The following is a 23,311-nucleotide window of genomic DNA, read 5'->3' as shown; positions in this document are numbered from 1 at the left end:
GTTAACCTATCGTAAGGGGAGGATACTGTGTTTGATTAATAATGACTTTAGTGTCTAAAAGGTGAGTAATGCATACTTTATGCCACTCTCGAAAGACTTTTTAGCTCAAGAGGAATTGAAGAGTTTCCTTGCAAGTAGATGAAGTTTATTGCTGCATATTGTATCTATATCAAGGATTTAAAAAACTGAATAGGAACTATTATACTCTGGTGTGAAGTGACTTTCACTGTTTACCATGAACAGCACAGAAGGAAGCCATATGGTTGAGACTGTGCTGGCACTTTGCTAGAGCAATCCCAAATGAATCCCATTGACCTGTACTTTTCCTGTACTTTATCTTCCTTTGCTTCAAATATTTAATCTACTCTTGGTTTAGAAGATGCAGTGATCTCTCCTTCAATTACTCCCTATGACAAAGCATCCCATGCTCCAACAACACCATGTTTCAAAATTAGTTAGAATGTGTGTCCCCTTAATTCCTACAACTTGAAACTAGCTTTGTGAATAGATTTATTTAAAATGTTTGAATTCAGTTTTGATTTTTTTTTGTTTTGCAGCACAAGAAAAGATGTTAAAACAAACATTAAACTTGAAATATCTAACTAATTTATTAGCTGATATAATAAAAGGCCACAGTACACTACTGATTTGGCATTGGGAAAACTGCTGCTATTTTGGTGAAACTACTGCTTACGTTTATGTGGATTGTGGCTTTTTTCCCCTCTGCCCTGACCTATTCATTTCTTATGTTAAGATTTCATTGCATTGTTCAGTGATATTGATGTGTTCTGATTCTAGGTCACAATCTCTTGGGCCCAGACACACTGTATAATTATAAAAAGACATGGTGGGTTTTATAGCGGTGCTCTCTGAAAGCTTTTTTTTCCAGTGACAGTTGTTACATTATTGACTGACATTTTTCTCCAGGGAAGCAGAATATTTTATGTGGCAAGCATGCCAATTTTTGAGCACTTTTTTTTAATTTAAAAAAAAAAGGGAATTTTCTGGGGCCAATAATAAAGTACACTCTTCAGTACCAGTAGAGAATGCATAATTCCAGGTTTTATTCACCTTCACTATGTGGTGCAATGCCCTGGTGCCTCCCCTTTTCTAACTGTGTATAGTGTTTGTCTTCCACTTCTTTCTAAGGGCTAGACTTTCCCGAGAGCCCCTCAACACCCGATTGTCCAGCCAGAAAAACCGCTAACGTTTTGCAACTAACAACGCTGGTGAGAATTTCCATAATTAAACTAAAAATAATCACCTGCCGAGAAAATGGATCTTGCACCAGTATTCTCGGCGGTTAAAGGTGAAACGGGCGGTTCTTAAAATGTTTTCAAAAATTTACTCCAAGGCTGCGGTTGGGCCTAGGGAAAGACTTATTTTTTTTTAAAAGTCACACAAAAAAATTAAAAGTTTAAAAAAACATTCCCAAGATAGTTTTACAGTTAATCGCTATTTTACAATTTAAAAAAATAAAGAACCTATAACTTACCTTTCTTTGCAGAGTACTCGCCTACCGCCCTGTTTAAGCTGCTTTCACAGGGCGATTCCCTTGGCGATCTGGATGAGTTTCCATTGAGGCCAAACTTCTGCTCTGGCGATTTTCTCGGCGGTGCACGTTGGCAGTTTGCTCCCGGTGGGCATTTCGAGCTGTGGGCGGTACCATTCAAAAAGTATGGGGGAAACTTTCTCTTCCAAAAACAGCTGTACCACTGAGAAAACCGCCGAAAATGAAGGTGAATGTCTCCCCCTAAGTGTTTACCCAGTGTGAGGAGGAAGTCAGATGATTGGTTGTTGTGCTAATTAATGACTGCCTCAAGGGAAGTGGGTGGTCCGATACCACTTCTTTCTGCTTGGTCTGTAGATGCCACTGCAAAGATATTTGGCACAGAGATTAATGCAGTAGCTGCCTGGGCCTATATGCTATGTGATTCAATTGAGTGTGGCAGTTGGATATTACGGGTGTGGCATTGCACTGAGATACACTGATTATCCATATCAATTCCAGCCATTACACTCCTGGCACTCCCTCGGCAATATGGAGATCTGCATAAGAGCAGACTGCTGATCAGCACCACACTGTTTGTGTCCAGCAATATGGTTGTTTCAATCTGATTTCCCAACATGGTGAATCCAGACAAGGCAGACTGCAGTAGAGCCCCTATCCGAACATTGCTAATAAAAGCTATGCCTGAGTTTAGGACATTGGTCATGGAGGGCTCCACTGCAGAGGACCCTGAAGAGGCCATTCTCTCTGGTGGTCTGCAGCTTAATCAGGTGATAACTCTCCTCCATAGATGCCCCCTGAACTTTTCCACCACTATCAAGTGACTGCACGAAGTGCTGATGCTGAGCTAACAAACCTAGTTTTCAGATGGGTCCTGTGAGCTCAGATTCCTGAGGGTCATCCTCTGCTGGAAGCCGGTGAACATAAGAACATGGCATGGGAGTAGGCCATGCAGCCCTTCAAGTCTGCTCCGCGATTCAACAAGGTCATAGAATGGTTACAGCACGGAAGAAGGCCATTCGTGCCGGCTCTCTGCAGGAGCACCTCAGCTCGTCCCACTCCCCTGCCCTTTCCCCGTAGCCCTGCAAAAAATTTCTTTCAGGTACTTATCCAACTTGCATTTGAAAGCCGTGATTGAGTCTGCCTCCACCATTCTTTCAGGCAGTGCATTCCAGATCTTAACCACTCGCTGGGCAAAAAAAGTTTTTTCTTGAGTCGCCTTTGGTTCTTTTGCCAAACACCTTAAATCTGTGTCCTCTGGTTCTTGACCCTTCTGCCAGTGGGAACAGTTTCTCTCCATCTACTCTATCCAGACCCCACATGATTTTGAACACCTCTATGAAATCTCCTCTGCTCTAATGAGAACAACTCCAGCTTCTCCAGTCTATCCACGTAACTGAAGTCCCTCATCCCTGGAATCATTCTCGTAAATCTTTTCTGTACTCTCTCCAAGGCCTTCACATCCTTCCTAAAGTGTGGTTCCCAGAATTGGACACAATACTCCAGTTGAGGCCGAGCCAGTGTTTTATGCAGGTTCATCAAAGCCTTGCCACCTGCAACGATTTGTGCACATAAACCCCTAGGGGTCTCTGTTCATGCATCCACTTTAGGATTGTACCTTTTAGTTTATATTTCCTCTCCTCATTCTTTCTACCAAAATGTATCACTTCACACTTTTCTGCACTAAATTAAATCTGCCACATGTCTCCCCATTCCACCAAACCTGTCTGTCTATCGCTATCCTCTTCACTGTTCACTATACTTCCAAGTTTTGTCTCATCTGAAAATTTTGAAATTGTGTCTTGTACACCCAAATCCAAATCATGAATATATATCAAATAAAGCAGTGGTCCTCGTACTAACCCCTGGGGAACACCACTATATACCTTCCTCCAGTTCGAAAAACACCATTTACCACTACTCTCTGTTTCCTGTCACTTGGCCAATTTCATATCCATGCTGCCACTGTCCCTTTTATTCCATGGGCTTTAACTTTGCTGGCAAGTCTATTAATATGGCACTTTGTTGAACACCTTTTGGAAATCCATCTACACCACGTCAACCGCATTGCCCTCATCAACCCTCTGTTACCTCATCAGAAAACTTGATCAAGTTGGTTAAACATGATTTGCCTTTATCAACTCGGTGCTGGCATTCCTTAACACATCCACACTTGTCCAAGTGACTGTTCATTTTGTCCCCGATTATTGTTTCTAAAAGCTTCCCCGAAGATGAGAAGGGGGATTTAATAATGGGAAATGTGGAAATGGCTGAGACCTTAAACAATTATTTTGCTTCGGTCTTCACAGTGGAAGACACAAAAACCATGCCAAAAATTGCTGGTCACAGGAATGTGGGAAGGGAGGACCTTGAGACAATCACTATCACTAATGGGGTAGTGCTGGACAAGCTAATGGGACTCAAGGTAGACAAGTCCCCATGTCCTGATGAAATGCATCCCAGAGTATTAAAAGAGATGGCGGAAGTTATAGCAGATGCATTCGTTATAATCTATCAAAATTCTCTGGACTCTGGGGAGGTACCATCGGATTGGAAAGCAGCTAATGTAACGCCTCTGTTTAAAAAAAGGGGGCAGACAAAAGGCAGGTAACTATAGGCCGGTTAGTTTAACATCTGTAGTGGGGAAAATGCTTGAAACTATCATTAAGGAAGAAATAGCGGGACATCTAGATAGGAATAGTGCAATCAAGCAGACGCAGCATGGATTCATGAAGGGGAAATCATGTTTAATTAATTTACTGGAATTATTTGAGGATATAACGAGCATGGTGGATAGAGGTGTACCGATGGATGTGGTGTATTTAGATTTCCAAAAGGCATTCGATAAGGTGCCACACAAAAGGTTTCTGTAGAAGATAGAGGTACGCGGAGTCAGAGAAAATGTATTAGCATGGATAGAGAATTGGCTGCTGAACAGAAAGCAGAGAGTCGGGATAAATGGGTCCTTTTTGGGTTGGAAATCGGTGGTTAGCGGTGTGCCACAGGGATCGGTGCTGGGACCACAACTGTTTACAATATACATAGATGACCTGGAAGAGGGGACAGAGTGTAGTGTAACAAAATTTGCAGATGACACAAAGATTAGTGGGAAAGCGGGTTGTGTAGAGGACACAGAGAGGCTGCAGAGAGATTTGGATAGGTTAAGCGAATGGGCTAAGGTTTGGCAGATGGAATACAATGTCGGAAAGTGTGAGGTCATCCACCTTGGGGGGGAAAAAAAACAGTAAAAGGGAATATTATTTGAATGGGGAGAAATTACAACATGCTGAGGTGCAGAGGGACCTGGGAGTCCTTGTGCATGAATCCCAAAAAGTTAGTTTGCAGGTGCAGCAGGTAATCAGGAAGGCGAATGGAATGTTGGCCTTCATTGCGAGAGGGATGGAGTACAAAAGCAGGGAGGTCCTGCTGCAACTGTATAGGGTATTGGTAAGGCCGCACCTGGAGTACTGCGTGCAGTTTTGGTCACCTTACTTAAGGAAGGATATACTGGCTTTGGAGGGGGTACAGAGACGATTCACTAGGCTGATTCCGGAGATGAGGGGGTTACCTTCTGATGATAGATTGAGTAGACTGGGTCTTTACTCGTTGGAGTTCAGAAGGATGAGGGGTGATCTTATAGAAACATTTAAAATCATGAAAGGGATAGACAAGATAGAGGCAGAGAGGTTGTTTCCACTGGTCGGGGAGACTAGAACTAGGGGGTACAGCCTCAAAATACGGGGGAGCCAATTTAAAACCAAGTTGAGAAGGAATTTCTTCTGAGGGTTGTGAATCTGTGGAATTCTCTGCCCAAGTTGAGGCTAGCTCATTGAATGTATTCAAGTCACAGATAGATAGATTTTTAACCAATAAGGGAATTAAGGGATACGGGGAGAGGGCGGGTAAGTGGAGCTGAGTCCACGGCCAGATCAGCCATGATCTTGTTGAATGGCGGAGCAGGCTCGAGGGGCTAGATGGCCTGCTCCTGTTCCTAATTCTTATGTTCTTATGACCGAGGTTAAACTGACCTGCCTATAGTTACTGGGTTTATCTTTATGCCATTTTTTAAACAAGCGTGTAACATTTGCAATTCTCCAGTGCTCTGTCACCACCCCCATTTCTAAGGAGGATTGGAAGATTATGGCCAGTACCTCAACGATTTCTTCCTTCACTTCCCACAGCGTCCTATCCCATCAGGTCCGAGTGACTTTAAGTACAGCCAGCCTTTCTAGTAACTCATCTTTATCAATTCTTATCCCATCCAGTATCATCTCCTACCTCCTCCTTTACTATGTCTGGCATCATGGCTGATCTTCGACCTCAACTCCACTTTCCCACCCATCCCCAAATCCCTTGATTCCCCTCGAGTCCATAAACCTATCTCTCAGCCTTGAATATACTCAACCACTGAGCATCCACAGCCCTTTTGGGTAGAGAATTCCAAAGGTTCACGACCCTCTGAGCGAAGAAATTCCTCCTCATCTCAGTCTTAAATGACGGATCCCTTATCCTGTGACTATGCCTCTTAGTTCTAGACTTTCCAGCCAGGGGAAACGACCTCTTCCCTGTCAATCCCCTCAGAATCTTATATTTCAGTGACATCACCTCTCATTTTTCTAAACTCCAAAGAGTATAAGCCTAATCTACTCCATCTCTCATCATAGGACAACCCTCTCATCCCAGGGATCAATCTAGTGAACCTTCGTTGCACTGCCTCTGAGGCAAATATATCCTTCCTCATAAGGAGACTCAAACTCTCTCTCTACAATTGTACAGAAACCAAGGCCCTGTACAATTGTAATATGACATCCTTAATCTTGTACTGCAACCCCCTTGCAATAGTGGCCAACAGGTTGTCATTCCTCTGCTGACTATTGATGTGCACTGAGCTGAAGTATCAAAAACATTATTTCAATTTATAAATATAGGCAAAAGTGTGTTCAGTGTCATGCAGCCAGTCCCATCGAACTGCAGCCTGGATGTCATATTTCACAAGCCACACATTCTGTATTTACACATTTCTTGCAGCTAATTGTCTCATTTTATATTCATGTACTGAAAACAGCAGGAAATCATAACTGAACAGGTAGAGACTGTACTAAACATAAAATATAGAGAGTAACACTCTGTGTTTTAAAATATGTCAAAGGACATTTTGTACTAAAGGACAGTGTCTCCTGAGAGATCTGGGGCTTGAATTTATGTTTTTTTTCAAAGCTAACCCTGTGTTAACTGAAGAGGAAGCAACTATAGCATCCAGCAAACACCTGTGCCTCCAACTTTCAGCATGCAAGTCTATGTAAACATGGTCAAGAAATCTCCGTGATTCATGAGGGCAATCTATGCCTCTATATATGGTTGTGCGAGATCCAAGAGGCTATCATGGAATAATGAGTATATTTTTGGTAAAGTCTTCAAACCAAGATAAAGTTCAAACTTTGAAACTTGATTTTTCAAGGTTTTTTTCACAGGGAGGAAAAGAGATGGTTGAAGAGACGGACAGAGAAAGAAAGGTGCATGTACACAGGAAAAACTGGGTTGAGGGAAAGGCACACAGTATGTGATTGAAAATGAGACCAACAGTGTGTTTGAGAGGGAAACACACTCCGAGTGAGGGGGGCACAAAAACCCCCAAGTTCAAGAGTGGGAAGAAGTTAGAAAGAGACTAGAGAGAGTGTCAGAATGAAAATACAGTTTCATTAAAAAAAATAACACATCTGACATCATGAACAATGTTATGGGAGATGTACTAGCATTTTTATTTCATTATTGGTACTTGCCTAAAGTGTCTGCATATGTTACAATTTTTCAGTATACCATGCAGCAGTTATTTGGGGTGCATTTATTTTTTTATTTATTTTCTGAATTTGGGCAATGCTGGCAAGGCTGCATTTATTGTCCATCGCATGCTGGCTGAAAAGGTGCTGGTCTTTTCCTTGAACTGCTGCAGTTCTTCTCGCCATGTGTTAGGTAGGGAATTCTGGAATTCAGACCCAGTGACTATGAAGGAATAGCAGTATACGTCCAAGTCAGGGTAGTATGTGACTTTGAGAGGAACTTGGAGGTTATGGTGTTGCCACGACATTGCTGCTTATGTTTTTTTTGGTAGAGGATACAGGGGAGAGCAGTGCTGTCGAAGCAAAATTGGTGAGTTTCTGCTCTCCTGTACATAATGCAGATACAGGAGATCGGTACTGAATATGGTGGCAGGATTGCCAAACAAGTGAACTGGTCTGTCCTGGGTGGTGGTACCTTCTTGAGTGTTGTGGTTGCACCCATCCAGATGAGTGGCAATATTTCATCACATTCCTGACTTGAGCCTTGTAGATGGTGGATAGGATTTGAGGGTTAGGATGGCTGTGCAACCCATGTCAGATTACCTAGTCTCTAACATGCTGGTCATTGTGACTCCCAAGATGTTGTTTGTATGGATGATGCCTTTTGAGGGTCAAGGGAAGGTAGCTGTGCTTTATCTTGTGTGAGCTAGTCATTACCTAGCACTTACGAAGCGCAAATGTTACCTTCCAATTGTCAAGCCAAGCCTGGTTGTGATCCAGTCTTGCCCATATGGCGGAGAGAAAGCAATTGATGAAACTGAAAGGTGGTGGGCCTGAGAACATTTCATCACTGACATTTCTTCCATCACTTTCACAGCTTGCTGTAGTGCGATTTGACCTCAAACTCTGGGTTGATATAGGTAGTCCAGTACCATATCCATTAGGCTACCATACATTCAAACAAAAACAAATTGATAATATGTTGGCAACACTTGTAGGTAAGTATTTCTTCCCCATCACTCGGGGTAACTCAAGTGTCAACTACAAATTGTAGAATTTGAGTCATGTATAGGCCAGATCAGGTAGAGGTGGTGGGTTCTCCCCCCTGAAGGACATAATGAACGAAGAAGGTTTTTTGAACAATCTGGCAGCTTTCAATGTCGTTTTCTGGTGCTAGCCTACAAATCACTGACTTACTGAATTAAGTGCAGCATGGTGTGCTGAGATTATGAACTCACGACCTTGGATAGCGAGTCCGGCATCATAATCATTTGGCTATTGTACTGACAATGATGCCCTGAGGCTGCGATAACTGGCTTCTGACAGCCACAATTATCAGCAATTTTGTATTGCACAGGACTCCAGCCACTAGTGGATTTTCCCTTTGACTAATGTGCAAAGTTAAAGCACATGGGATTGGGGGTAGTGTGCTGACGTGGATTGAGAACTGGTTCAGACAGGAAGCAAAGAGTAGGAGTAAACGGGTACTTTTCAGAATGGCAGGCAGTGACTAGTGGGGTGCCGCAAGGTTCTGTGCTGGGGCCCCAGCTGTTTACATTGTACATTAATGATTTAGACGAGGGGATTAAATGCAGTATCTCCAAATTTGCGGATGACACTAAGTTGGGTGGCAGTGTGAGCTGTGAGGAGGATGCTATTAGGCTGCAGCGTGACTTGGATAGGTTAGGTGAGTGGGCAAATGCATGGCAGATGAAGTATAATGTGGATAAATGTGAGGTTATCCACTTTGGTGGTAAAAACAGAGAGACAGACTATTATCTGAATGGTGACAGATTAGGAAAAGGGAAGGTGCAACGAGACCTGGGTGTCATGGTACATCAGTCATTGAAGGTTAGCATGCAGGTACAGCAGGCGGTTAAGAAAGCAAATGGCATGTTGGCCTTCATAGCGAGGGGATTTGAATACAGGGGCAGGGAGGTGTTGCTACAGTTGTACAGGGCCTTGGTGAGGCCACACCTGGAGTATTGTGTACAGTTTTGGTCCCCTAACTTGAGGAAGGACATTCTTGCTATTGAGGGAGTGCAGCGAAGATTCACCAGACTGATTCCCGGGATGGCGGGACTGACCTATCAAGAAAGACTGGATCAACTGGGCTTGTATTCACTGGAGTTCAGAAGAATGAGAGGGGACCTCATGGAAACGTTTAAAATTCTGACGGGTTTAGACAGGTTAGATGCAGGAAGAATGTTCCCAATGTTGGGGAAGTCCAGAACCAGGGGTCACAGTCTGAGGATAAGGGGTAAGCCATTTTGGACCGAGATGAGGAGAAACTTCTTCACCCAGAGAGTGGTGAACCTGTGGAATTCTCTACCACAGAAAGTAGTTGAGGCCAATTCACTAAATATATTCAAAAGGGAGTTAGATGAAGTCCTTACTACTCGGGGGATCAAGGGTTATGGCGAGAAAGCAGGAAGGGGGTACTGAAGTTTCATGTTCAGCCATGAACTCATTGAATGGCGGTGCAGGCTAGAAGGGCTGAATGGCCTGCTCCTGCACCTATTTTCTATGTTTCTATGTTTCTATGTTTCTATGACTCCCCAACCACCCCACCCCTCCCTGAGTGCTGTACTTGGCCAAGTGCTGACTTGATACCGAGGGCAGTTCCTCTTGCCTCTGTCATTAAGCTCTTGCATCCATGTCTGGATTGAGGCTGTGATGAAGTCTGCAATCGGGTAGTTCTAGTAGAACTTGAGCTGAGATTTGGTGAGCAGGTCATCAGTTAGTATTGTCACTTGCTGGCATTATTGACTCCTTCCATCACGTCACTGATGTTTGGGAGGACGGTGGTAGGACGGTAACTGGCCGGATTAGATTTATCCTATGGTTATGGCATGTTCCATATTGAACCAAGGCCAGAGGGAAGGCATTGAGATCTTTTATAACTTCCAATACTACCTCCAGCCCATGCCCTAAAATCTATCTAAAGAACTCGTGGCATTGGAGTCCAGGTCATTAGCCACAATGTTTACAGTTTTGATATCCGATCAGTGCTTCCCCATGGGATGCCTTGTCAAGAGATCTTAACCATGGCATTGTAGCTGTTGGCAGTGTGCCAGCAGTTAATATCCTCTGTCCAACTCAACGTGCAGATCTCGACCTTGACTCTTTCTCTTAATATTGCAGATCATTTTATTTTGGTCGTATCAAAATTATTTAGACCGGTTAAGGAAAACAGCATTTTGTTAATGTTGCTTTTGCAGCTTTATTCACCATTGGAGCAGAAGTGAGGGCTTTGTTTTGTTATTTTCTGCACTAGCATTTTGCTTTAATGTGTTACGGCTGGAGTTCTTTTGTAGGTATCTTTCATTGATAAAAGATCATAACTTAGGCTTTATACTTCTTTTGTTGCTATGTTACTTATGAATAAAGCTGCCAATCAAGCCACATGTCTGTGCTTCATGTTTTGAAGGCAGGCATTGAACAAGAGAGAAGAAAAAGTGCAAGATGTGACCTTTTTAGCACTGAAAGGTACTGTACCCATGAAGCTGTTGCTATCTTTCAGATTTAGTATCGCCAAAGAAATGTTTATTCCATGTAAAAAAAGTCTTATCGCTAGTCTTTCAGAATTTAAGGATATTTCTAAAACTGTTCTAGATTTGCAAAAATTACAACTAAACCATCCTGTGGCAATTCTGACCCTTTTTAATTAAACTCTGGAGGTCTCAGTACTTGTATTACTCTGTCAGGGAGAGACCCTAATTGTAAGATTCATAGTGAAATGCCTAATCACATTGAGCTGCAAATCCAAAGATCCACCTTCATTTAATTTCTTAGAATACATTTTAAGTGATCATAATTTGAAACGATTGCCTTACAAACCATAGAATTGTACAGTACACAAGGAGGTCATTCGACCCATCAGGTCTGTGCTGGCATTTTTGAAGTGCAATCCAGGTAGTCCTACTTGCCCATTCTTTCTCATATCCCTGCAATTTTTTCTCCAAGTACTTCTCCAATTCCCTTTCGAAGGCTACTATTGATTCTGTACCACCACCCTATCAAGAAGTTCATTCCAAATCCTCACCACTCGTTGCGTAAAAATGTTTTTCCTTTTGTTACCTCTTTTGCTAGTCACCTTAAATCTGTCCCCTCTCGTTATCGACCATTCAGCCATTGGAAACAGTTTCTCTTTATTTACTCCTTTTTAAACCAGTCATAATTTTGAACGTATTCCATCACAGAAGCCAGCCTTGAGCCAATTCGATTCACTCCACGTGATATCAAGAAATGGCTGAATGCACTGGATACAGCCAAGGCTATCGGCCCCGACAACATCTTGGCTGTCGTGTTGAAGGTTTGTGCTCAAAACTAGCCGCACCTCTAGCCAAGCTGTTCCAGTACAGCTACAACACTGGCATCTACCTGACAAAATGGAAAATTGCCCAGGTATGTTCTGTCTACAAAAAGCAGGGCAAATCCAATCTGGCCAATTAGCGCCCCATCAGTCCACTCTCAATCATCAGCGAAGTGATGGAAGGTGTTGTCGACAGTGCTGTCTAGCGGCACTTACTCATCAATAATCTGCCCACCGATGCTCAGTTTGGGTTTTGCTCCAACCTTGGTCCAAACATGGACAAAAGAGCTGAATTCCAGAGGCGAGGTGAGAGTGACTGTCCTTGACATCAAGGTAGCATTTGACCAATTGTGGCATCAAGCAGCCCTAGTAAAATTGAATGGGAATCGGGGGGAAAACTCTATTGGGTGGAGTCATACCTAGATGGTTGTGGTTGTTGGAGGCCAATCATCGCCACCCCAGGAAATTGTTGCAACCATCTCACCTCTATCATAAGGTCATAAGTGGGGATGTTTGCTGCTGATTGCATAGTGTTCAGTTCCATTTGCAAAATGAAGCAGTCCGTGCCCGCATGCAGAAAGACCTGGACAACATTTGGGCTTGGGCCACACAAGCGCCAGGCAATGACTATCTCCAACAAGCAAGAGTCAAATTCCTCTCTTTAACATTCAATGGCATTACCATTGACGAATAGGGTCCTGGGAGATATGATCTCCGGCTGCAAGTGAGAGTACTATGTGAAGCCGGATGTGTGTGGTTGGGGGGTGGCGGAGAGGAAAGTGGAAGGGGTGGGGGTGAAGTTGCCCATGCTCTGTCTCTCCTAGCAGATTTCATTTAATGTTGTCAAGTACTCATTCTGTTGCAATTTTCTGGCTTCCTGCCATGTTAGGTTTTTGCGTGTGTGTGCATATATTAAAATAACATTATTTCAAAAATATGCTGTGTTTAAAAAAATATATATATCTAGAAGCAGTGGTGTTTGAGATATTGAAGAATCTGCTTCATTGAATGCACAGAGGACCTAGAGATTTAGGGTCCTGTCATTGTTTGGCAAGGCATTTAGACATAATGCCTGCATTCCTGGCTTGTCTAAACCTGGGAAACTGCAACACAGTAACACTTTTGAACAAGAGGCCAGCCACAGGTAAAGTGTTTTTTTTAAGTTGATTGCAAATAAGTACATAACTTGGTAATGCAATGCAGTATTTAATACTTAGCCATACAGATGAGGAATATTTGAGGTTTGGTCCCTGCTTTGTTTTTACTAATTATTAATTTGTTACCTGAACTTAACTGGGCAGATTTTAAGTGTGCTATAATTGGTCTCCATGTGCCTGAGATGAAGTGGGGGGAAATAAATTTGAGTTGCCATCTATTGCAGTCTAAGCTGGGAAATATGTATATATGTGTGGGTTGGATGAGGATGTAACTGGCCTCAGCTGTGATGACATCTGTGGTCAAATAGCTTGTAGCACTCACTCTCTGCTCATGCATGAAGAATAGCTAATTTGCTAAGGATTGGAGAGATGACACTCCTGCATCCTTCTAATGTAAGCTGTTACCTTCAGGAACGAAGGGGAATAAACCGGGGGAAATGTAAATGATAAATAATTGGATTGTTCTTTTAAGCAACGAATATGCTGGAATGAAGCCAGTGTACGTTTTTCTCAGAGTACTTCTTTAATTCAATGCAAGATGTTCCTTAGTTGCCAAAAAAAAACAAATTAAGCAAGTTCTTATGTTGGCAGGCAAATAGTTAGCATTGTCAGCTGTAAATCATGGTAGGCATCTGTTGGACACCTTAGCTGATGACCATACTGAAATAATCAGTCAAAGATTGAAAGGCACATCATTTGGGAGCATGGAAAAAGAGTGCAGTAATTTAACATTAGTTTTCATTGTTAAAATGGTACTGGGCTAAAATTTCACTTTGGTTGCAGTTAAAGTTTGTGTGCAGCACTACTGGTACAAACTTACCTTAAATGTATGTTCCAAATTATTTGAATAATTATGCATAGCTGCAATTGCAGGTTTGCCTTTTAGGTAGCAAGCCCATAGGACAAAAAAAATCGCTGGCCAGCAAGTCGAAATTGTGCTTTCTCTCTCTCTCTCTCTCTCTCCAATTTTTTGTTCACTCTATTACTCGGTGTTTCTCTCACGCTGTCTTTGAGTTCATTTCTCTCTGCTCGCTCTCTTCCTTGTGCTTTTTTCCCCCTCTTTCCTTTCCATCTCTAAATTTTGTTAGCTTGCTTTTTTTCTTTATTTTACTTTGCTGCAAGTGCAAATTGACGTTTTCCTTCTTTCAATCTTCAGGTAGAGAAGGAAAAAGAACATCATGGAACCAGGCTTACCTGGAATTCATAAGTCGTCTATTATTAAATCTACAAGACTTGTAGTGTAATAGCTGACTTTTAATGGTATTCCGAATGCTGGAAAAGCCCTGCTTCCATAGTACTTCCCCTCCCCCACCCATCCATTTTTTGCTCTCCTTCAAAAGATAGCAAAAGAATATTGCAAAGCAAATAGGAAAATGTGCTCTTGAGGTGGAGAGGGATGGGATCACATTCTCACAAAAGTCAGTAGCTCTTAGTGAGGTTAAATCATGCAAATGGCCATTACATAGAAGGATAGAAAATAGGAGCAGGAGTAGGCCATTCGGCCCTTCGAGTCTGCACCACCATTCAATATGATCATGGCTGATCCTCTATCTCAACACCATATTCCCTTTTTTCACAATGATTGAATATTCTCGACTTGCCTGGATGAGTGCAGCTCCAACAACACACAAGAAGCTCGACACTATCAAGGATAAAGCAGCCTGCTTCATTGGCACTCCATCCACCACCTTCAACATTCACTCCCTCCACATTCGGCACACCATGGCTGCAGTGTGTACCATCTGTAAGATGCACTGCAGCCACTCGCCACGGCTTCTTCAGCTGCACCTCCCAAACCCGTGACCTCTACTACCTAGAAGGACGAGGGCAGCAGATGCCTGGGAGCATCATCGCTTACAAGGACTGCAGCAGTTCAAGAAGGCAACTCACCACTACTTTCTCGAGGCCAATTAGGGATGGGCAATAAATGCTGGCCTTGCCAGCGATGCCCACATATAAAAAAAAATAAAATGAATTAAAAAAAAAAATACCAAGGACTGCAACTAAAACACGATTTTTGATTTCCACATTGCTGCAACCTGATGAAACACAACATTTTAGCGGGTGCATGAACAGAGACATAGGAGTATATGTGCACAAATCGTTGAAGGTGGCAGGGCAGGTTGAGAAAGCAGTTTTTTTTTAAAAAAGCTTGTGGGGTCCTGGGCTTCATGAGCAGAGATATATAATACAAAAGCGTGAAAATTATGATGGGCCTATATTAAACACTGGTTCGGCCTCAACTGGAGTATTGTGTCCATTTCTGAGCACCGCACCTCAGGAAGGATGTGAAGGCCTCGGAGAGGGTGCATAAAAGATTTAAGAGAATGATTCCAGGGATGAGGGACTTCAATTACGTGGATAGAGTGGAGAAGCTGGGGTTGTTCTCCTTGGAGCAAAGAAGATTGAGAGATTTGATTGAGGTGTTCAAAATCATATGGGGTCTCGATGGATTAGATGGAGAGAAACTGTTCCCATTGGCAGAAGGGTCGAGAACCAGAGGACACAGATTTAAGGTGATTGGCAAAAGAACCAAAGGCGACACAAGAAAAAAATGTTTACACAGCGCGTGGTTGGGATCTGGAACGCACTGCCTGAAAGGGTGGTGGAGGCAGACTCAAGTTGGATAAGCACCTGAAGGAAAAAAAAATGCAGAGCTATGGGAAAAGGGCAGAGGAGTGAGACTAGCTGAGGTGCTCTTGCAGAGAGCCGGCACAGGCTTGATGGGCCAAATGCCTGTCTTCCGTGCTGTAACCATTCTATGATTCAATTGGCCATGGCGCATATAATGAGTATCCTTGCAATAAACAAACAAAATTATGTAATTGAAAAAAATAAAAGTGGACGATGGAAAAGTAGTACAACAATAAATCTGGGTATTATAATGTCCTATATTTTACTTGAAGGACAGTTTTGGTTACTAGACTTGAAAGGATTAACCAATCCATGATATGATTGAGATCATATTTATATTTGCTAAACCGACTAGAGTATCTGTAGTCATTCCAAGTTCTATAATACTTGCATTAACTATTTTAGTTTAACAAAACATCCTTTTTGGCTATTTGCCTGTGTGTTCAAAGGCTGTTTTGTGTTGTAGGCTGGAAAGTATTATAAAACATTGGAAACCATACATCTCTGTTGGATAACTGGTTTCTTTTTTTCCTTTCATTCACATACAGCTAACACAACTTTTACCATAGATAATCCTATGCAACATGATTCACCAAATGCTTTTGTGAGTGTGCCAAGGCAGTGCTAAGAGGAAATCTAAAGCCTATATATACATTTCAAATATTTTCTTGTGAGACCACTGAAAATGGCTCAGTTGAAACAGTGCTAAACTATGTAGAGCTACACTGCAGAATTTGGCTTGAAGCAGAAGGGGCTGGCAATCTCAAATGATTGCCAATTTCAAGATGCACATGAGATTTACAGCCCAAAATTGATGTATAAGGAACCTGCAGGCTAGTTCTCAAAGCTATCTTTGTGCTGTTAGTTTTGAAATTTCTGCGTGTCATAATTAGTCAAGGGAAGTATGTGATGAGGGTAAAATGAACATTAAAGCAAACAGATGAATAAGGTAACAAGGTACGATTGCTCGTGGATGGTATTTTATAGAAAACTGCCCACCTTCTCCAAGGCAGAGGAAAAGCCCATTTAGTCCAATAAGCAGATAACTTTTGATTTGGCCTCAGTACCAGCAACACACTCTGTTCCTCAGTCCCTTCTTTGTCCAGAAGCACATCTAGTAGTCTTTTGAACTCATTCATGTTATTAGTTTCAATGGCTTTCTGTACTAACTTGTATGCAGTACCCTTTATATGAACTGTAATTACTGCTGAATCAATTGAAGAATGTATATATAAAAAAAAATGACCTCCTTCTGTTCCTATTTTTTAGATAGATGACCATAGTGTTATTTCTTGGTGTCTTAGGCCTGTCCCCTTCTAAATATAACGTGCATCTGGAATGGCTTGGAACAACAACTTTCTGACATCTCAAACCAGGTTTCTGTCCCTGCTACAGCACTGAAATGGCCCTTGATCAACGTCACAAATTACATGTGATGTCACTGACCATGATAAACTATCCCTCCTCATCCTTGTCAATCTCTCCTTGGGCCCAAATTTCCCCATGAGTTGCACCGTTTTTTGGGTGGAGCTTGATTTTTCTGGTGTATCTTTTTAGTTGCAAATATGGCCATTTAATTTGCGCCAGTGTAAGTGAGTTAGTTAGGTTTTTTGTTAGGTCAGTTTTTTTTTTCAAAAGGGGGCATTCCCAGCCACTTACACCATTTATGCCAATTTGGCAAGAAAAAAGTTGTACTAAACTAACTTAGGGCAGCATATGTGTCCACTTTTATCTGCACCGAAAGACCTTCCTTACAGTTAAGGAATCGGTGCAAGTAACAACATTTTGAGCAACTACCAAGCACCAAACAAAGCACAAACAGTAATAAGCAATTCATTAACAAATAAAATAGAAGGAACCCTGCACCTAGACAACATTTCAAGCACCACCAAGCACCAAACAGCACAAGCAGTAATGACCATTCAATAAAAACTAAAGAAGTGAAGTAAGTGATTAAATTAACAAATAAAGAGCTGAAGTAAATCCTACCTTCAACTAAACTCAGCACGGCTGGCCATGCGGGAGTCCCTTCGGCCTGGGATAGGAGAGGGAGAACGCGGCTGCCGCCCCACCAACTTTCACCCCTTTTCAGGCAGGAATTTTGTCCCTTTTTCCCTTTTGGCCCACTGACATCTTCAAAGAGCTTCACACACACATTATTTGTAATACAACCTAACTGCATGTTGCTGGTTATTTATTGCCTCCCAACCAAACGAATGCAAAGCCAGCCCAGCATGGCAAGTGACGTTGCCACACGACAAGCTATCCTCGGTCCAAACCACTAGACTGCAACCAAAGACGACCAACCTCTCTTCCCCGCCGCCCCCCCCCCCCATCTCTCTCTCGCCCCAATCAAAACTCAGTCGCACCAACCTGTTTCTTGCAGCCCTCAGCGGCCGGCTTGTGCGGCAGACCATTTGGCCTGGGATAGGGGCTGGATGCCTTCTGCAGACATCATCATCACAATCATGGGACGGAACTACTGCGCACACGCATAGCTGCCTGCACTGTTTTTGGCGCAGGGCTGTAGCTCCGCCCCCCGCCCCCCCCCCCCCCCCCCTCCAATCCACGAGGAGCGCGCCGTGCCAGGGCCCAGGACACACAGCAGAGCAGCCAGAATCGTGAGTACGTTTTTCGGCAAGATGCGCCGAAAAAACGGGTTGGGAAAATTTGGGCCCCTTATACTTCTCAACCTGTCTGCATCTTTTGACATGGTTAACCACACCATCCTCCTCTACCGCCTCTCCTCAGTTGTCCAGTTGGGTGGGAATGCCCTCGCCTGGTTCTATTCCCCTCTGTCCAATTGCAGCCAGTGAATCTCCTGCAATGGCTTCTCTTCCCATTCCTTGTTTTCCAATCATTCCATGGTCTTGCCCTTACTTATCTCTCTAACCTTTTCCAGTCCTACAACCCTCCGAGATATCTGCACTCCTCTAGTTCTTGCCTCTTGTGCAAGTATGAATTTCGTTGTTCCACCATTGGTGGCTGTGCATTCAGTTAAATCTGGAATTCCCTCCCTAAACTTCTCCACCTCTCTACCCCTCCTCCTTTTAAGACCCTCCTTAAAACCTACATCTTTGACCAAACTTTTGGTTACCTGATATTTCCTTTGTGGGTTCAGTGTCAAATTTTGTTTTACCATGAAAGTGCTACCAACTAAAGTAAATTGACATAGTAGGAATGATGAGCCACTAAAACAGATGGCAAAAGTCAGTTGATTTGAATGGAGAGCATTGAAGCAAAGATCGATAGAATATTGTATTTGCAAATGTTGTATACATGTAACCCCTGGGGAGTTATCTGGTTGTGGTGGCCCAATTTATGGGGAGGTGGGGTGCAGGAGAAAGAGAGAATTTGGGAAGCAGAGAAGTAGTTGGTCGGAGCACAGGAGTTTCTGTACCGTATAAGCTGGGAGACACACAACTGAAGTGCAACAACTGGCAGAAGGGTGTAATTACAATGTGACTATTTTACATAAGCAGCTTGCATTATAAATGTTGACATAATGGGAAAAATGTGACTAACGGCACTAATTTAATAAGGAAATGCCTGACACTCCATTTGCTCTAGCTATCAAATCCAGTTTTCCAAATCGGCAAAGTTTAAAAATGTTCTTATTTTCCAAAGTGTTTCAGAGCTTTTTGCTGCAAAGGGCCACCTTCTCCACGAACAGAATATGATGTCGTTTGTGTCGGCCTTACAGGATCTGGCAAGTCAAGCCTGCTTACACAACTCTGTAGCGAGAGCACAGACAGCATCATACCCACAACAGGTAATAGCTACACACAATTGCAGCATATTGTGTGAAATGTTTAGATATGAAAGTTTATGTGCACTGAAATCTGATAAAGCAAAAATAAAGTATTATTTGGAAAGCAACACTGCCTACAGTGCCTTTTTTAAACACTGGTGGTAGTAGTCTGTTTACGTAGATCACATAGACAGGTGAATAGCCAGATGTTTTTGTAGCCACAACTGAGAATCCCAAATGGTGCATTGTAGGCAGTGCTGCCTTCCAAATAATACTTTATTTTTGCTTTGTCAAATTTCAGCATATTGCTGCAAGATTTAAAGATTTTGCACTGTGTTTATATTAGTCTCAAAAATCTTACCTTCCTCTGAGGATGTGATTCTCTTCTCGTTCTGTGTTTTGTTAAATTTGTATACTCCTTGTTCCTTTTGCTTTCCTTTCTGCTTCCTCATCTTATTTTCCCTTCCCTCTGCTATATCAGTTTAAACTCATCCCAGAGTACTAGTTACTTTCTGTGATGACATTGGTCCCAGCCTTGTTCAGGTAAAGCCCATCTATCCCTCCATCCTATATAGTCCACTCTTGGCCCAGAGCTGGTCTCTTCCTTCATATGCCATCTTTCTAATAATTTGTTTAACTTCATTATTAGTGGGAGGTCAGAAGATTGGGAAACTTTAAAAGAAACAGTGAATGGATGATAAAACAAATGAGAGCAGGAAGATAGATTGAGAGTAAACTAGCAAAAAATATAAAAACAGATCATGAGTTTCTACAGGTATATAAAAAGGAAGAGAGTGGCTAAAGTAAATGTTGGTCTTTTAGATGAGACTGTGGAATTAATAATCGGGAACAGGGAAATGGCAGAGACTTTGAACAAATATTTTTTTATCAGTCTTCAAGGTAGAAGACACTAAAAACATCCCAATAATGGATAATCAAGGGGCTATAGGGAGGGAGGAAATTAAATACAATCACTATCACTAAAGAAGTAGTACTTAGTAAAATAATGGGACAAAGGTAGACAAGTCCCTTGGACCTGATAGCTTGCATCCTAGGGTCGTAAAAGAAGTGGCTGCAGAGATAGTGGAGGCATTGGTTGTAATCTACCAAAATTTCCTGGATTCTGGGGAGGTCCCAGTGGATTGAAAAACCACAAATGTAACGTCGCTATTTAAAAAAAGGAGGCAGACAGAAAGCAGGAAACTATAGACCAGTTAGCCTAACATCTGTCATAAGAACATAAGAAATAGGAGCAGGAGTAGGCCATACGGCCCCTCGAGCCTGCTGCGCCATTTAATACAATTGGATCATGGACTCGGGTCCACTTCCCTGCCCGCTCCCCATAACCCCTTATCGATTAAGAAACTGTCTACCTCAGTCTTAAATTTATTCAATGCCCAGCTTCCACAGCTCTCTGAGGCAGTGAATTCCACAGATTTACAACCCTCAGTAGAAATTCCTTCTTATCTCAGTTTTAAATGGACGGTCCCTTATTCTAAGATTAAGCCCCTTAGTTCTAGTTTCCCCTATCAGTGGAAACATCCTCTCTGCATCCACCTTGTCAAGCCCCCTCATAATCTTATGTTTCGATAAGATCACCTTTCACTCTAAGGGAGTTAGATGTGGCCCTTACAGCTAAAGGTATCAAGGGGTATGGAGAGAAAGCAAGCATGGGATACTGAAGTTGCATGATCAGCCATGATCATATTGAATGGTGATGCAGGCTCGAAGGGCCGAATGGCCAAGTGCACCTATTTTCTATGTTTATGGAATTCAGAAGAAGCATAATGAGTAGAGGCCCAATCTCCTCAACCTTTTCTCATAAGTCAACTCTCTCATCTCCGTAATCAACTTAGTGAACATTCTTTGAACTGCTTCCAAAGCAAGTATATCCTTTCGTAAATATGGAAACCAAAATTGCACGCAGTATTCGAGGTGTGGCCTCACCAATACCTTGTATAACTGTAGCAAGACTTCCCTGCTTTTATACTCCATCCCCTTTGCAATAAAGGCCAAGGTTCCATTGGCCTTCCTGATCACTTGCTGTCCCTGCATACTAACTAACCTTTTGTGTTTCATGCACAAGTGCCCCCACGTCCCACTGTACTGCAGCACTTTGCAATTTTTCTCCATTTAAATAATGACTTGCTCTTTGATTTTTTTTTTCTGCCAAAGTGCATGACCTCACACTTCCCAACATTATACTCCATCTGCCAAATTTTTGCCCACTCACTTAGCCTGTCGATGTCCTTTTGCAGATTTTTTGTGTCCTCCTCGCACACTGCTTTTCCTCCCATCTTTGTATCGTCAGCAAACTTGGCGATGTTACACTCCGGTCCTTTCTTCCAAGTCGTTAATATAGATTGTAATTAGTTGGGATCCCAGCACATCCCTGCGGCACCCCACTAATTACTGATTGCCAACCAGAGAATAAACCATTTATCCCGACTCTGTTTTCTGTTAGTTAGCCAATCCTCTATCCATGCTAATATATTACCCCCAACCCCGTGAACTTTTATCTTATTCAGTAACCTTTTTATGTGGCACCTTATCAAATGCCTTCTAGAAGTCCAAATACACCACATCCACTGGTTCCCCTTTATCCACCCTGTTCGTTACATCCTCAAAGAATTCCAGCAAATTTGTCAAACATGACTTCCCCTTCATAAATCCATGCTGACTCTGCCTAACTGAATTTTGCTTTTCCAAATGTCCTGCTACTGCTTCTTTAATAATGGACTCCAACATATTCACAACCACAGATGTTAGGCTAACTGGTCTGTAGTTTCCTGCTTTTTGTCTGCCTCCTTTTTTAAATAGGGGCGTTACATTTGCAGTTTTCCAATCTGCTGGGACCTCCCTAGAATGCAGGGAATTTTGGTAAATTACAACTAATGTAGCCATTATCCCTGCCGCTACTTCTCTTAAGACCCTAGGATGCAAGCCATCAGGTCCAGGGGATTTATCCGCCTTTAGTCCCATTATCTTACTGAATGCCACCTCCTTAGTGATTGTGTTAAGTTCCTCCCCACCCCCCCTATAGGCCCTTGACTATCCACTGTTAGGATATTGTTTGTGTCCTCTACCATAAAGACTGATGCAAAATATTTGTTCAGAGTTTCTACCACCTCCATGTTCCCCATTACTAATTCCCTGGTCTCGTCCTCTAAGGGATCAACATTTACTTTAGCCACACTTTTTGTTTTTATATATCTGTAGAAACTCTTGCTATTTGTTTTTATATTTTGTGCTAGTTTACTTTCATAGTCTATCTTCCCTTTCTTAATCATTTTTTTAATCATTCTTTGCGAAGTTTTTAAAAGCTTCCCAGTCTTCTGTCCTCTGACCAGTTTTGGCCACTTTGTATGCCCTTGTTTTTAACTTGATACCGTCCTTTATTTCTTTAGTTAATCACAGATGGCTATCTTTTCTTTTACACCCTTTTCTCCTCACTGGAATATATTTTTCTTGAGAGTTGTGAAATATCTCCTTAAATGTACATCACTGTTCATCAATCATCCTACACGTTAATCTATTTTCCCAGTCCACTTTAGCCAACTCTGCCCTCATACCTTCATAGTCTCTATTTAAGCTTAGTACGTTGGTTTGAGATCCAACTTTCTCACCCTCCATCTGAATTTGAAATTCAACCATGCTATGATCACTCATTCCAAGGGGATCCTTTACTAGGAGATTGTTTATTAATCCTGTCTCATTACACAGGACCAGATCTAAGATAGTTTGCCCTCTGGTTGGTTTCGTTACATACTGCTCAAGGAACCCGTCCCTTATGCACGCTACGAACTCCTCCTCAAGGCTACCCTGACCAATTTGATTTGTCCAATCAATATGGAGGTTAAAATCACCCATGATTATTGCTGTTCCCTTTTTACAAGCCCCCACTATTTCCTGGTTTATACTCCGACCAACAGAATTGCTACTGTTAGGGGGCCTATAGGCTACGCCCACCAGAGACTTTTTCCCCTTATTATTCCTTATCTCCACCCAAACTGTCAACATCCTGATCATTTGAGCCAATATCGTTTTTCACTATTGCAGTGATTCCATCCTTTATCAATAGAGCTACCCCACCTCCTTTTCCTTTCTGTCTGTCCTTCCGGATTGTCAAATGCCATTGAATATTTAATTCCCAGTCCTGGTCACTTT

The 23,311-nt window shown here is 42.4% G+C and overlaps 1 protein-coding gene across 2 annotated transcripts in view; it reads left to right on the top strand.

Annotated features, from left to right (window-relative positions):
• LOC139240236 (ADP-ribosylation factor-like protein 15) overlaps positions 1–23,311 on the top strand; it is a 462,002-nt gene that overhangs the window by 155,212 nt on the left and 283,479 nt on the right. For both annotated transcript variants that reach the window (XM_070868727.1, XM_070868722.1), the window contains exon 2: positions 19,021–19,165. In XM_070868727.1, the coding sequence (XP_070724828.1) occupies positions 19,021–19,165 (145 nt within the window). The remainder of the gene's footprint in view (positions 1–19,020; positions 19,166–23,311) is intronic.

Source organism: Pristiophorus japonicus, chromosome 2 (assembly GCF_044704955.1).
Source record: "Pristiophorus japonicus isolate sPriJap1 chromosome 2, sPriJap1.hap1, whole genome shotgun sequence".
In the NCBI taxonomy this organism is placed as follows: Eukaryota; Metazoa; Chordata; class Chondrichthyes; family Pristiophoridae; genus Pristiophorus; species Pristiophorus japonicus.
Note: the sequence above shows the minus strand (reverse complement) of the source record. Positions and strands in the feature narration are given on the sequence as shown.